The sequence below is a fragment of the Amblyomma mixtum genome, chromosome 10, assembly GCF_055824585.1.
Source record: "Amblyomma mixtum isolate Tamu chromosome 10, ASM5582458v1, whole genome shotgun sequence".
NCBI lineage: Eukaryota > Metazoa > Arthropoda > Arachnida > Ixodida > Ixodidae > Amblyomma > Amblyomma mixtum.
The window spans coordinates 102,959,601-102,974,513 of record NC_143021.1 but is presented as its reverse complement, the minus strand read 5'-3'; the positions used below and the strand labels follow the sequence as shown (position 1 = coordinate 102,974,513).

Sequence of the window (14,913 nt, the reverse complement as noted above, 5' to 3'; positions counted from 1 at the left end):
TCAGAGCAACATACTCATGCTAACAGAAACTTGGCTAAACAGTGACGTAATGGACGCTGAAATCACAACTAATCTACCTGATTTCGAAGTCGATCGAAATGATCACAAAGGCTAACGGGGGGAAGAGGGGAGGGGGGGGGGGGGGGTGTTCGTATTGCATTTCGTCGAGGTATAGCATGTCCTGTTGTTGCATTCGTTATCGAATCATTATGGCTCATCTGTCGCGCTTCTCACGTAACAGTGCTACTTGGCGTTTGCTACACACCTCCTAAAACTAATCCAGATTTCTCCTGTCCTCTGCACAGTACTGTTCATGAACTTGTTTCCATCTATCCAAATGCCCACATTTTTCTTGTTGGTGATCTTAGCTACGCGGACATAAATTAGCAGATTGTAGCTAGTGCCACAATAACATGTAATGTAGAGCCAAAGCACTTCGTTGACATCTGCGTAAATTTTAATGTCAGTCAATTGGACCCTCAACCAACTCGTGTCTCAGGAGGATCAGCAAACATCCTCGGCCTAATACTAACCAACAGCCCTGGAAAGCTATTATTCATCAGTTACCTTCCTGAAATCAGCGATCACAAAGTCATACGAGCTCTATTCCCGTTTACCTCATCCCAAAAACATGTATACATACGAAAAAATATACGTCTCTCGAGAAGGGCAATTATAGTGCAATAACTGAAGATCTTAACGCCTTTTATCCCGAATAGGAATGAGCAGTCACACTCGCTCTATTCATGAAAACTGGTTGATCTTCAAGAGCAGAATAAATCATCTCAGTAATTCCTTTGCCCCAAGTATTACTTTTAAAACTAACCTTAGTAAACCATGACTTATCCGACGCCTAAAGGCCTGCACGAATAGAAAACAAAAAGAAGCGCTTGTTTCGTGCGACCAAACTCAACGGCACGCATACCGCATGGCAAAATACTTCGAAGCCGAATAACAATACTTGATTTCTGTTCATTACACGAAATACTAATTTTATCACCGTGCCTTGTCCAACCTATTAACCAATAATCCCAAGCAATGCTGGCAAGTTTAATCCTCAACATCCTCCCGATAATACACTTACAAACGACACACATGAGGGGCTTACTGATTATGATTGTGCAACATTTAACAATGCATTCGCATCTGTCTTCACTATTGAAATTAACGCAGAAGCAGAGTTTCCATCGTTTAGCTTAGAAACCTTCATGCCAGCTATCATCTTTTTCGAAGAAGATATTTCATCTACAATCCATAATAAGAACCTTTCGTCGTGAGCTGCCACGGAAATGATTACTTCAGAACTCCAGAAAAATGTAGAATCAGTCTGTGCCGCATATTTGAATGTCATTTTTTCACAGTCGCTTTCCTGAGGAATCATTCCAGATGATTGGAAAACGCGAGAGGTCGTTCCAGTCCACGAATCACGTAACAGAAACTCACCGTTGAAATACCGGCCTATATCATTAACAAGCGTGCCCTGTAAAATCATGGAACTCGTCATCTACTCACAAATAATGAACTTCTCGGACTCAGATGAATTCTTGTTCATTCTTCAGAGCGCGGGTTTCGTAAGGGCCCCTATTGCGAAACCCTATTAGCGCACTTCCTTCACGACCTAAACATAAATTTTGATCCTAACTTCAGACCGACACTATCTTTCTAGATTATGCGAAAGCTTCTGAGAAGGTTCCTCACCGCCGTCTACTACTAAAAGTTGAACAGCTGAACTTCCCACCCAATATTCTTAAATTGAGTGAAGAATTCCTAATTGCTTTTACTGAGTCTGTCTTAGTGGCCACTTCTTAAATACCACAAGGGTCTGTCCTCGGTCCCCTTCTATTCTGATATATATTAATTACCTACCCGTGCATGTTTCCCGTGGAATTCGTACGTTCGCCGATGATTGCGTCATTTATCGCATCATTATTGTCATGACCAACAAGCTCTTAAGACAGATCTTAACAGCGTACTAACTTGGTGCGATGATTTGCTGATGTGCCCCATTCCTACCAAGTGTAAACTCATGCCCTTCACGCGTCTTCAGAATACCTATCCCTTCCATTATTTCATTTCTAGCCCACCGGTTGAGCTGGTACAGTCATGTAAGTATTCAGGAGTCACCCTGTCTTCCAATTCATCATGGTTTGGTTTGTGGGGGTGTAACGTCCCAAAGCTTCTCAGGCTATGAGGGACTCCGTAATGAAGGCCTCTGGAAATTTAGACCACCTGGGGTTATAACGTGTACTGACAACGCACAGTGCACGGGCCTCTAGAAGTTCGCCTCCATCGAAATTTGTACTTCGCAATCAGGATCGACTCCGCGCCTTTGTGGCCAGCATCCGAGTGCTATAACCCCAGAGCGACACCAGCGGCTGCAATTTATCATGCGCGCTCCTATCACTAACATCCTTTCAGCATCGAACAAAACACAAGGTTTTCTTGAGCGCCACCTCCGTCTTGCCGATCACATGTAAACTTTCTCGCGTATAAATCACTTGTAAGACCCAAATTGTAATATGCATCTGGCATCTGGAACCAACATCAGGCGTACCTAATGACTGCTTTGGAAGTTGTTCAAAGTCGTGCCACCCGATTCATTCATTTCGCATATTCATACGATGTTAGTGCTTCTTCTGTCAAAGCCAAATCTGGACTTCCACCGCTGTCTTTGTTTTTCTATTCTCCTCTCAATCAAGCACCATATATCACACCCGTAGCGCGCATAGCTCAACGCACCAGTCATCCACTTCAAGTTGCGCGCTAGAAATCACATACTACTATGTTTTCTGCTTCTTTCTTCCTTCGAGGAGCTACAGACTGGAATGGCCTACCCTACGAGATCATCGTCATCGCTTCAACATCTTTTTTTTTAAGATTGTGTAACTGATAGTGTTCAATGTTAAATAATCATCGCCGTTTGTTTTCTCATACTCCAGTGTATCCCCACCCCCTTGAATGGGGGCCTTTAAGGAATAAAACTGAACTGAACCTAAATACACTAACTTTGCAGGACCAAGCATGAGCAATTTTAAGCTGCGGACGCAGGCGGTAAGCAATACTGCTTGCGTCACGCAAGAGTGATACGCAAAACTGATGGGAGCTCAAAACAGCTGTATCCTGATAGCAATGAAGACTTCTTACCTCATGGTTGTTTTAGATTTTTGTGGTAAAGTTCGAAGACGGGGTCATCGATTCATCGGTGTTTTGCATTTTAGTGCGCAGCGATATCAGCTAAAAGTAGCCGATGTAGAAAAGGGAGAAGACACAACACAGCGTAGACAGGTTAGGTCAGAGAGCACGTGTGCAGTCGAGTGTCTGGTGTCAGCTGTTAAATGGCCTCTAATGAAGGAGAAATGGCGCTTCGGCTAGCACATGTGTAGTGCTGCACATAATTCATTTCTGTCGTAGCATCGTCCGGCGATCGCAGACATGTCTGTAATGAATATATTTTATTCAATTTTCGCAAACAGGAGCCGCCCCTCAAGGAGGAGCCTGCAGCCCGCAGAACGTTGCAGTTGTCTATGATGACGGAAATTACTCTGGAGTCAACACAGCAGCCCACGAAATTACACATCTGTAAGAGTCCTCAAACATTGCGTTCACCACATTTAAAGAGAAATGTATCATCTTTTAACGAAATAATTTCCGGAAACCGTAACTGCCTCTGAAGCTTCTCCCATGGTGCCTCAAAACGAGATGTGAGCCCATACGGCAACGTGACATTAATCTAAGTTAGGTAAAAAAAGAAATTATCTAAGACACTTTGGAAATTATAAAGTATGCTTGGCGAAAGCCTTGTGGTCAACCCACTGCCGTTTCCCCGAGCCGCTTGGCGCGCAATCACAGGGCCGCTTCGGAGCCATGCGTCTCACTCACTCGAGTGCATCGAGACGTGTGGCGAAGGAGCGGCCGTGCAGCTGCCACCACCGACGCGCGTGCGCTCGTTCTACCGCTACCGTGTGACGTCACGGTTTCTGTGCACAGCTGCGCCCCCCAACGGCGCACCGGTTGCTAAGAAGAGGAGGAGGTTGCACCGCTGCGCGGAGGAGAGGCCACAGCTGGCACGCTTCCAGCGCACGGACGGACACAGCGAGCATGAACCATTAGAGGCTTTCGCCTTAATACGTCACTGCCGTCAACGGCCATCCTATCAGCAGACCTGTCTATCTAAGACGTCAGAACTGAGGTGAACTCGACAGCCATTGTGAGGTAGACGGCTTTTGTAGCGGCGGTGCGCTTCTTCACATCGCCTGTTTGTGTCAATATTCGCTCAAATCGCTTCCCTTACGAAAGCGTTCATTCGCAATAAGACAGAACAATTTAAAGAAAATGAAAAGTGAAGAAGACAGTAGACAGCCTAGGAAGTTTGCCTACATTTGACCAAAGGACTTGCCCTTGTCTGGCTAAAGGTTTCTTCATTGGAGGGGTTTAAATAGAGCCTTCAATCCAAGTAGGAACGCCAGGTGAGGGAAAGAAAGGCGTGAAGTGGAAAGGGTGTTTGCATCGGGCACGTGAATATTGTGTAGGCATGACTGCTGCTAAAGAGGATTAGCTGGTTGATGTGCGAAAGTGATAAGGAAATATGCTAGCTATGCAGAACGGTACACTTTGAGGAGGGAGGGGAGGGATAGGGAGCGTTGGTTTTTAAGGTTGTGTGAACACTCATGGGGTGCTGCGACAGGTAGCATGGTATGACTGGTGCGGCTGACTTGCAAAACCTAGAAAAACGCAGTTCATAAGTGAGGCGGAAAGAAATACCGGGAAGCCAGAAAAAAAGAGAGGGTCATAGCGGTGAGGAGATTGATCGAAAAGAACGTGGTGGGAGTGTGGGATCAGTGTTCCTGAGGAAAGGTAGCGGGTGGTGCAAAGCATAAGGTAAAATGATAAACGATAATACAAAAGAGAAATAAAAAGGACGAGAAGAAGATCAAATCAATAGAGATGGAGAGGTAGGATGAAATAACCTATAAAGAGGTGACATGGAGTACTGCGCCGACGGATGTAATAATTTTTCGAATTATTTTTCCTCTGACCATGTGGATGATTTTTAAAGAATTGCTTTAGTGTCAGAATTATCCGAGAGAGTCTGTTTCGTCCGGAGATAAAAGGTGTTGAATGGGCGAATTAAGAATGCCTCTCTATATTTTCTATCCGTTGCAGATGATTTGAAACCTGTTTTGATAATGAATAGTTTAAGTTCATCAAATTTATGCCCATGTGCAGTTAAAGGGAGTCTTTCTACTGTAGATGAAGTCGCTTGTCATGCTTCCAACAGTAATGTCACTTTGTAATTGCTTCCATGCCTCATATCTATGTTTAGCACAAAAGCTTGCTGTAGGAGCGGGTTTGTTATCGAGCGTAGCGTGTACTTATAACCAAATCTTCCCAAACTTCCATTGGGCGTTCTTTTTTGCGTCAGCATGGCGACCATTTAGTTGAACGCTCAATGATTGGCAGTGTCTCGAAGATATAATGTTTCTGACAACAGAAGCACTGAAGCATGCAGACAACAATAGACGACGGGAGGTTAATGGTAGCAATTTTATCTAATATGACATCGATTGTCGGGCTGCTATCAGTAGTGTCACTTGGTAAATGCTTCCATGCCTCGTATCAAGTACTATCAGATCAGCTTGCCTGCACTTATAACGGAATACTCAAGCGCAGTTCATAACAACACAAATATTTTCCAGAAATACTACCCTATTTTAACTAGCGACGAGCATCTGAAGAAAATATATTCTGATGCAGCACAGTGGATATAAAGACGCAACTCAAGCATAAGGGTTACCGTAGCATACACGAGACCCCATTCAACGATTCATTCTTCTATCATGCTTCAAATATGCAAGGAATACAAAATACTGGCAGCATTCCTAATCCACTAATTTAAAACTGCAACGACCAAGGATCATCATCTCCTAAATAAACTTAAAATCTCTCCGTTATGTTCCGGCACTCAAGTACATCTTTAAAAATGCCTTGCGCGTTGTCATAGCAAAAAAAATACAAAAATATAATTATACTGTCTCTCCAGCCCTCCATTCCCCCTCTTTATCGTTTCTTTCACTCCCTGCACCTCCTATTCTGCCTTTTATTATCAGTTTTTTCTTAGCAACTTTTATTTTATAATCGCCACCACCTGGTACCATTTATAAGACACTTTTGATTCCACGCTCTCTTCCTCCTTCCTTTCGCTCTTTCTGTGCAGCCCTCTTTTTTCTCGTTTGCTAGTATTTCTCTCGGTCTTTGGGCTGAACTGTGTTCTTTTATTTCTTCAGATCAGCCTCATGTCATACCATGCCACCTGTCGCTGCTGCCCTCGAGTGCACACACCGTCTTTTAAGCCCACGTCCGCTTTCTGTCCAACGTTCCTACCCCGCATCCCTTCAGCTGAGGTAGCATATTTTTTATCATAGTCTTGGAGGTGAACCGCATAGTCGCGCTTAGTAGCCATCTTGAAGAAAGAAGACTCACGCTTCGTATCCTAACAACATTATCATTTTACGCTACCCTCCACCTCGCAGTGCCTTCCTCCTCGGGGTGAAGACCCTACTTAAACTCTGCCTATAATGAACGCTTTGCCCAGACAAAGACAAGTTCTCTTGTCGAAACGTTTGCAAGCACTCCGAAGCTTCCATCTCCCTTGTTGACTTTCTGTTTTCGAAAACCTATCTACTAGCCCTCTCTCTACCGTGAGCACAAGATAGAGAGTAACTCACTTTAAAATCAAGGCATGCTGGGTTCACTCCGTGCAACTCTTCCTACTGACCCTTCCTTTCGTAACCAACAAACAAATTTCTCCAGCCTAGGTTCCCCTCACGATGGTGAGGGAACATCAAGTAGCTGCCCAGCCACCGGTCATCTCATGAGCCCACACGGCAGTAGAATGCAGCAAGCTACCTTCTCAAGATGTAGTAAGCAAGCTGTTGCAAAATTTCTGAGGTACGTCTTGTCGCTCTGTCATATAATTTCTGCGTCAGAATAACAATAGCACTAGGCTTTGCTCTTTTATATTTCCGCTATAGGGAGCTCCAGGTAAAAGCCGCTTTTCAAAAATCTATCTGTCTAACTGCCGTGGCCGCAGCCTAAATCCGAATGCAGATTGCAACAACCGGTTCAAGAAATACATTAGACACACAAATCATGTATAAAAACAAAGGAATCACATAAAATACAGTAATGAAGAGTACAGTTTCAACTACTTCACCCTGATGGAGTGCGAAATGTCCAGGGGTCTTTGAGTGCGCTGTCTGTATACAGGGTACTTCATGTGAGCTTAGCCAACATTTTCAGAAATTAGGTAGGCCGCCGCCCGGTGACACCTATGACATATTGGAAATCTTTAGCCACACCATGCACCGTGTAACCGCTACCGTTACCGGAGCACCGGGAGCTCGCCCAACACAAGTCCGCCTCGCTGATTCATACCAATGCGGCAGGCACGCGCGCAACTGCCAGATACCTGGCACCAGTTGGCACCCTCGAGGCAATTTTTCACATCAGCATTGACGGCGCGGGGGCTCCCGGTAGTCTAGTAAAGGTAGCGCGATGCACGTCATTCTAAAGGTGTCTACTGTGTGCTTTTGTTTGGCGCTTATTCGAACATTAGCTGAAGCCTATCATACCAATTTTGCAATCTTCTGTTTGGATCCCAATCCATTTGGAAGGATCGTATCGATTCTATTTGAATCGCCATACCACCTAATGAAACGCACTTGGTCATAAAATTAATGTTTCAAATGACGCTTGAATATTCTTAGTGCATTACCTAAATATACGGAATAATAAAGATGTACTCTGAATAACCGCATGCTGGCGAAGAATAAGTCGTCGGTTTTGCCCAGCAGCGCTGCACCACTTTTTCCAAATATTGAACTTAATTTATATCAAAGACCCTATACAGATATTCCACCGCTCTAAATCGCGTAACGTTCCTAGTATTTATAGTACATTTCCTGCGTATTGAAACATCGGTGTCTATCGACTGACTCGGATGGGGAACGAACGATTACCTCAAGAAAAATGTGCGCACTCGCCAGTGTGCAACCTGTATTCAGGCAAACCGACTCAGTCTGGCCCGCAACGAATGAACGTCGAGAAGTAAGCGCCGGTCCGGTTGTACTCTTTTTCGCTGTCCTTTCGTTTAGCGCTGTTTTTTCCAAGTAAGTGCTCTTGAGAATGTCTCATGAGTGGTGATACGGTCAAGCAGCCCCAGTCAAGTTCAAGTTCATTTTCCTTTCTTACAAATGAGGAGCCGGGACTAAAAGCTGTGGTAACAGCTTGACTGAAGGTCCCGACTCCTTGAGACAGTGGCAGTACAGAAGGAAGGCGAGGGTCACATCATTCACACAATTCGTAATGTCACGGGTATGCGAAGCAGATCCACATTTACGCTAAGCGCGAACACACATGCGAAAAGAAAATCGCAATACACACATGTACTCAAAGCAAATGTTATAAATAGCTAGAATATACAGGATAGATGTCCCAAGCTTTCGAGAAGGAAATTCATGTCTGCTTCTTTCACAGACTGATATTGCCACGTATCATTGTAGCGTCCGTTTGTTCGCGCTCAAGGCCGCAGGAAAGGGCTGTTATCAGTTTTGTTTGTGACGCGAGAAGCGACCGGACTAATCTCGATTGATCACAGCCATGAAGAGCTGCATCTACGTTTTTCTAGATTACTTTAGATGATCTTGACCTGTCATCACGAAGTTTCCTTGTTGGCTTTAAATTGAGCGATGCCGCGAGCGGCGGGCATTCGTAGTTCGACCAAGGTGGATGTAGAATGGTGGCGAAGGCTGGGCCCAAAAACGGTTTAGCGCGACTGCAGCACAGCCACTTTGGGCGGCCGAAACACTTATATAATGAAATTCAAAAGTACAGATAAAAATGCTTAAAACAGCAAAAAGAAATGAATATTTTAATGCCACGTTTTATAAGTTCGGTAAACTATTTCAGCTAATCATTACGCCGAATTTTATGATTTTTTTCAACGCTCTTGTTGCGCCCTCTGTTGATGAGTGTGCGGTGCATTTGCAGCGCGACTTTGCAGGCCTTCTTTCGGTACCCGGCCACCATGCCGGCCGCTGTGGCTGCGGGAGCTTACGAAGCGATTTTTTATCTCCAGCTGCCTGCTATGGCGCGCCTTGGAAAACGTCCAAATTAAGCTCGCCGGTCTCGAAATGACACTTTAAAAACTTTTTGTCGTCCTTGCACGTCGCCTCTCTGTCACCGTTTGCCAAGATCTGCACCCCGCTGCACCCCTGCAGCGTTTCCTTCGGTGTACGGCCAGTGCGAAACCTTTTCCCGAGGCTTCGCGCTCATCGCTTCAAGCGCTTAGCTCTGCATTTCAAGATGAGCTTGCGGCATGTGAAGAAACCTTGCTCCGTGGCACATTGTGACAGCGTGAGTTGTACCGTGGGTGTCTTACCAAGACTACATCGCTTCCCTCTGGACTTTCGCAGGTGAGCTCTGGCCGTTGTCGTCTGCTCTAGATATGCTTTTGTCGGGCTTTCCGCGCATATCGTAGCTGTAACCGTTTCATACGCACTTGGCTGCATGTTATCGGGATATTTTAGTAAATTGCAGGGCACGCACTTGCAGTCATAAGATGTGCAAAAGACACAAATCATTTGTCTTATTTGTAGCTAGTTTCGTGCAGCCGACTGTCACCAACGTGAAATTGATACCGGGCTCTCACGAGCAACCACGTTCCCTCTACTTGCCGCATGGTCAATTTAAAACCAACTGCGCTGCCTAACAGCTCTGAGCATGACATTAATTAATGGGTTTTGCAGCACCGTGAAGCCAATTTGAGGATCCCCTCGCAACTGACAGCATCGAAACTCAACCATATGTGTATGTGCGCCGCATTGACTGTGCCTTAACTGAATTCGGCCAGTAGTAGTTACTGCCGTTCTACGTATACATGACCGTCAATGTAGTTTTAAACTCATTTCGCTGCATCGCTCTCGTCACTCTTTGAGCATAGAAAAGCAGCTAGCCGCGTGGTATCAGGCAAGCGTAACCGCACTCTGAGGCTTGGCGCGAGCATTTTCTACCATAGTTATAACGTACTGCATTTAGGTGAAAGGAGTCTTGGCGTATTGACGTTTAGAGTATATGGTATTCATTTGGGTGCCGTTGTATAACGTGGATGCTGCCTCATGTACAGGTGCAAAACGTGGGTGCAGTTCTGCCGCAACCTCAGCCTGGAGAAGACGCCGTGCCAGCTGCGAGACCCGAGGGCTTCTTCCAAGCACTTCGAACTGTTTGTGTATCGGCGGCCAAGATGGCTGCGTCTCGATGCTGTGCCTACTCGAGGAAGGAGCGGCTGTACTGAATGTCCTTGCACTTCAAACTGCACTTCATGTATATTTTAGTTTGATTAGAATTGCTTCAAATTACTTCGGTTAGCGACAAGAATTGGGTCTCGAGGTTGTGCGCAGGCCCTCTGTATGGTGTAATGCTCTAGCGATGAGCAGATTTGTTGATGCTAAAACTTGTTTTTAATATTCTCATGCTGGTGTAAACATTACTGCTATATTCTTTCAGTTGAAGAAACGAAATGTGAAGAGTAATCCCTGTGTGCTGCATGGTCTATGTGTTGATGCGCCTACTTATGTCTGTCATTTTTGCCTCAATGGAAGCTGTCGTAGCATTGTTTTCTTTACTTTTCAATTTCCTACTTGGCAACGTTCGTGGAACGTCAGGGCTTTTTCCTATCCGCACTGTGACCATTGAGATGAATAGCCAGCTTAAAAAAACTACTGCTTGAGCTGCCTGTGACGCGCATTTTTTGCTGGCGTGCTTTATCACTGTATTTTTTTGGTTGCTGTAATAAACCATAAATATGAAAACCATACTTGCCGTACACTGTATTGCAAACTGTGCACTTGAGCCTGTGCTTTGTGCATCATACCTTGATGTACTCAATAGTACTGGCACCAGTATTTTCACCAAGGTTTCCACTACGAATCATGCATCCTTAGCCAGCGCCTGAAAGAGTTGCTGCCTTCTTTGCCAGTAACTTTCATTGGGTTCCCAATTGCACATTAACAAGGCCATAACTAGCAGGAACGCGAGCACATTTGACTGGCAAAGGTTGGTGCGCGCTGAAAGGCAACCTTCTAGAGATACCGGTTCGAAAATGCTGGTTCTATAAAAAGACCACTTTATAATTCGCGCCAAAAGCATACGTATGCGTGACGTCATTTAACGTCACTCCTACGTAGGTTGCCCCCCTAAATGGGGGCGCTGGGGTGCCCCATGAGCCGCCATTCTGTGGACCAATGGGCGTCTATGGAGCCTTCGCTACCATGGTATATCTACCTTGGTTCGACGACCGCCGAGCACGCTTGTTGCTGCCCGAGCTCGTCCAGACCCAGCGAAGTATTTTCGGCGCTGGCTTGCTGAGAAGTTTTGACAAGTGCAGGCGGGCCTCGGATCCACTGCGACCCCGAGGTTCCGCAACCAGCCTCCCATCCCAGGCGCCGTGCCTTTGCCGGCGCTTGGGCAACTACGAGACCTTCAAGCAGCAGCCCAGTCGGCCACCCGTGACGTCATGGGAGGCCCGGGACCTGCTGCCCCCCCCCCCCCCCCCCCGGTGTTCCATGCGCCGCCCCCAAAGGCGCACTGTTTCCAGATCGAAGTTACTTCCGACGCGACGGCTGACGACATCGTCGACGGCATCGAGTCGGTTGTCGGCCCGAAAGGGCTAGAGAGCCTCCAACACCATGGAGGCATGAAGTTCTGTGTCGCCATGGCCTCTGCTGCGGCGGCAGAGAAGATGCTAGTGGAAGGCGCCTTCAACGTGAATGGCACTTCCGTCCCAGTAGCCTGCGTGGGTCCTGCCGTGGTCCACGTGACGGCTTTTCGTGTGCCGCTGTTCGTGGGAGACGCGGTGCTGGCGGCGGCACTGAGCTCCTACGGCAAGGTGCTTGACATCAACCACCCCGTCCTCAAGGGCCGTCGTCACGTCGGCAACGGGACGCGCGTGGTCCGGATCGAGATGAAGCGGGCGGTGCCGAACTTCTTGACCGTCCAGGGCCACCGCGTCATGTTCGACTACCGAGGCGTCCGGAAGGTGTGTTCCCGCTGCGGGCAGGACGGCCACATCGGCGCGGCGTGTCGAACGCCGCGGTGCGCTCGCTGCGAGGTGTTCGGCCACGACACGGCAGGATGCGGAGCGGCTTGCAGGCGCTGCGGTGGAAGCCAAGCCACAGCGGACTGCCTGCGGCCACGGTCGTATGCGGCGGCCGCCGCCTCGAGGAAGGCCCCGAGCAAAGACAACGTGGCCGCGGAAACACGGAGCACGCCAACCCTCCGGACGCCTGTTGCCGACGTGGTCCCTACGACCAGCAGCCCGAGGGAGCCCGAGCCCACCCCCGCGACGGAGGTGCCCGTGAAGGAGCAGCTCGAGGGGATGCCTTCAAACGAGGTGGAGCCGTTCGGTGCTGTTTTCGCGGAACCCTTGCCGCCGCTACCCCGCACAGCTTCCTTCAACACCGAGAGCAGCAGCGGCGATGAGTCGAGCGTGGCGTCGGGCGACCTGGTGGACGTACCGGACAAAGTCACGCCGCTTCGCCTGACAGGCGACTTGACGTGCGGCCAGGTGTCACGACCGACGACTCCTGGAGGTGCGGACGACGCGCGCTTCTCGTCACCAGCCAGCCACACCCTCCCATCGGCGACCCTGGCGTCGGCATCGGCTTCAGCTGCGAGCGTCGCCAAGACCACGCAGCAACCGGTGAGCAAGGCCACAAGCGCCGACGGCCCCGAAAACATGCACTTTTCCCGACCACACTTCAAACGTGCCCACCCCCAATCATCGGAATCCGAAGGGATTGTTAACGAACGTTCTAGCAAAAAAGTGCCGCGCGCGCCAAGCGCCGCCCATGGCAGCGCTCTTTAGGTTGTATGCTATGCCGTCGGTGCTCTTGGCAGTCATGGCGGTTGTGCATCTCCTCTCCCTGAATGTTCGGGGATTTCAATCCGTAGACAGACAGAGAGAGGTGATGCACTTTGCCAGGGCTAGGGGCGTCGACATCCTGTTTTTACAGGAATGCAACTTCCGTACTTCACTTGATGTGCTGAATTTCACCACCCGGTTTTCTGTTTTTGCTTATTTTTCGTTGACTGATTTTCATATGTGCGGTGTTGGTGTCGTTTTTGTAAACCCCTGCCTGCGCGCGGGTGCTCATTGCACTTTCGGGCTGGACGGCCGCACTCTTGCGGTCGACTTCACACTAAACCAGCGGCGGGTACGTGCGTTGGTTGTATATGCGCCAGCACGGCAGACTAGTAGTTCTGATATTTTGAGCGCCTCAACTCATTCCTCCTTGATCCCTACCCCACTTTCATCGTCGGTGACTTCAATTGTGTACTTAACATCGACCGTGACGTCCGCGGACCGGATCATGGTCGCCGTTATTGCGGTGCCCCCGCGCTCCGCGATCTCGTGACTCAGTTCCGCTTGTCTGACGCGTGGGTGCAGCTTCACGGGGATGCCTTTGGAGCGACGTTTGAGAGAGCACAGTCAGCGAGTCGGATAGACAAATTCTATTTTCCACCAGAGCTCGCTTCTTTTGTCGTTAGCTGCGAAGTTCTCGCGTTCCCTGCAGGCACGCCGGTGATTTCCGATCACCACCCCTTGTCAGTCAGGCTCGACTTTGGTGAGGACACCCCACGTACTGTTACGGGGCGCATGGACACGAGCCTACTGGCGGACCCGGAAAGCGTGGCGTCGCTGCGTACGGCGTTGGCAGCATCGTGCAAGAGCTTCGTTGCGGCTGATTCATGGGACACACTCAAGGCTCGTTGGCAGGCAACTCTGGTGGCGGCCGGTCAAGACCGCAGACGCCAGGTAACTCATGCACTGAATGACACCCTCAAGCGCATCCGTATAGTACAAAAGGGAGCACCCTTAACCTTTGCCATGAGCGATTACCTGAGTCTACTTAAAGCACGTTACCACGTGTTGCTCTGCCAGTCATCACGGGCAGCTAGTCGTGCACACCAGCTCGGGCGGCCGATGTCAGACCCGGCTGTGCTACGACACGTACGCGCAGGCACGGCAGAGGAATTCGCTCCCGCTACTGTGCCTTTCGTGACACGCCCAGACGGCACCCAAAGCAAAACCACGGCCGATATCTGCACGATCTTCGCAAGCCACTTTTCGAACCTGTTCTCTACGGACAGTTGGCTACATCTTCAAGATGGTTATGACGGGCTTCTACAAAGTTTTTTTTTGGAAACTTGCCACGAGTAGCTGAAGAGTTGCATGAAAACCTTTGCGCACCAGCCACAAGCCAAGAGCTGCACGCCATCCTGCAGAGTGTGAATCCAGCCTCTGCCCCCGGTCCAGACGGCATTCCAACAAGTTTTTATTCAAACTTTTTTTACGAGATCCAAGGAGCGCTCCTGAAGATGGTCAACGGCTTCCTCGCGAATGGGTTACGTCCAAACTCTTTCCGCGAATGTCGCATCATACTCATTCCGAAAGCGGGTGGTGACCCCTCCGACCCGCAAGCATGGCGGCCCATAAGCCTCTTAAACGCAGACTGCAAAATCGTCGCATCTTTACTAAACAAAAGAATGCGGACGATTCTGCCTTACCTAATTCACCGGGCTCAAACCAGCAGCGTGCCTGACCGCTCTGTGTTTGATGCATTGGCACTCACTAGAGACCTGTTCACATTTGCCAGCAGGACGGGCTTCAGCGGGTGCTTTGTTTCACTAGACCAGGCGAAAGCATTCGATCGGGTGGAACAGTCGTATCTGTTCGGAGTCCTTGAAGCCTTCGGATTCCCTCCGCAAATTGTCAGCAGGCTGCGCTTACTTTACGCAGACCTGAATTCTCGTCTCTCCGTAAACGGCCACCAGAGCGCTCCCTTCTCAGTCACC

The 14,913-nt window shown here is 48.6% G+C and overlaps 1 protein-coding gene across 1 annotated transcript in view; it reads left to right on the top strand.

Moving 5' to 3' along the window:
• LOC149326572 (uncharacterized) overlaps positions 1–14,913 on the top strand; it is a 145,856-nt gene that overhangs the window by 66,061 nt on the left and 64,882 nt on the right. Inside the window, exon 5 of the mRNA XM_089565146.1 lies at positions 3,474–3,579. Within this exon, the coding sequence (XP_089421272.1) occupies positions 3,474–3,579 (106 nt within the window). The remainder of the gene's footprint in view (positions 1–3,473; positions 3,580–14,913) is intronic.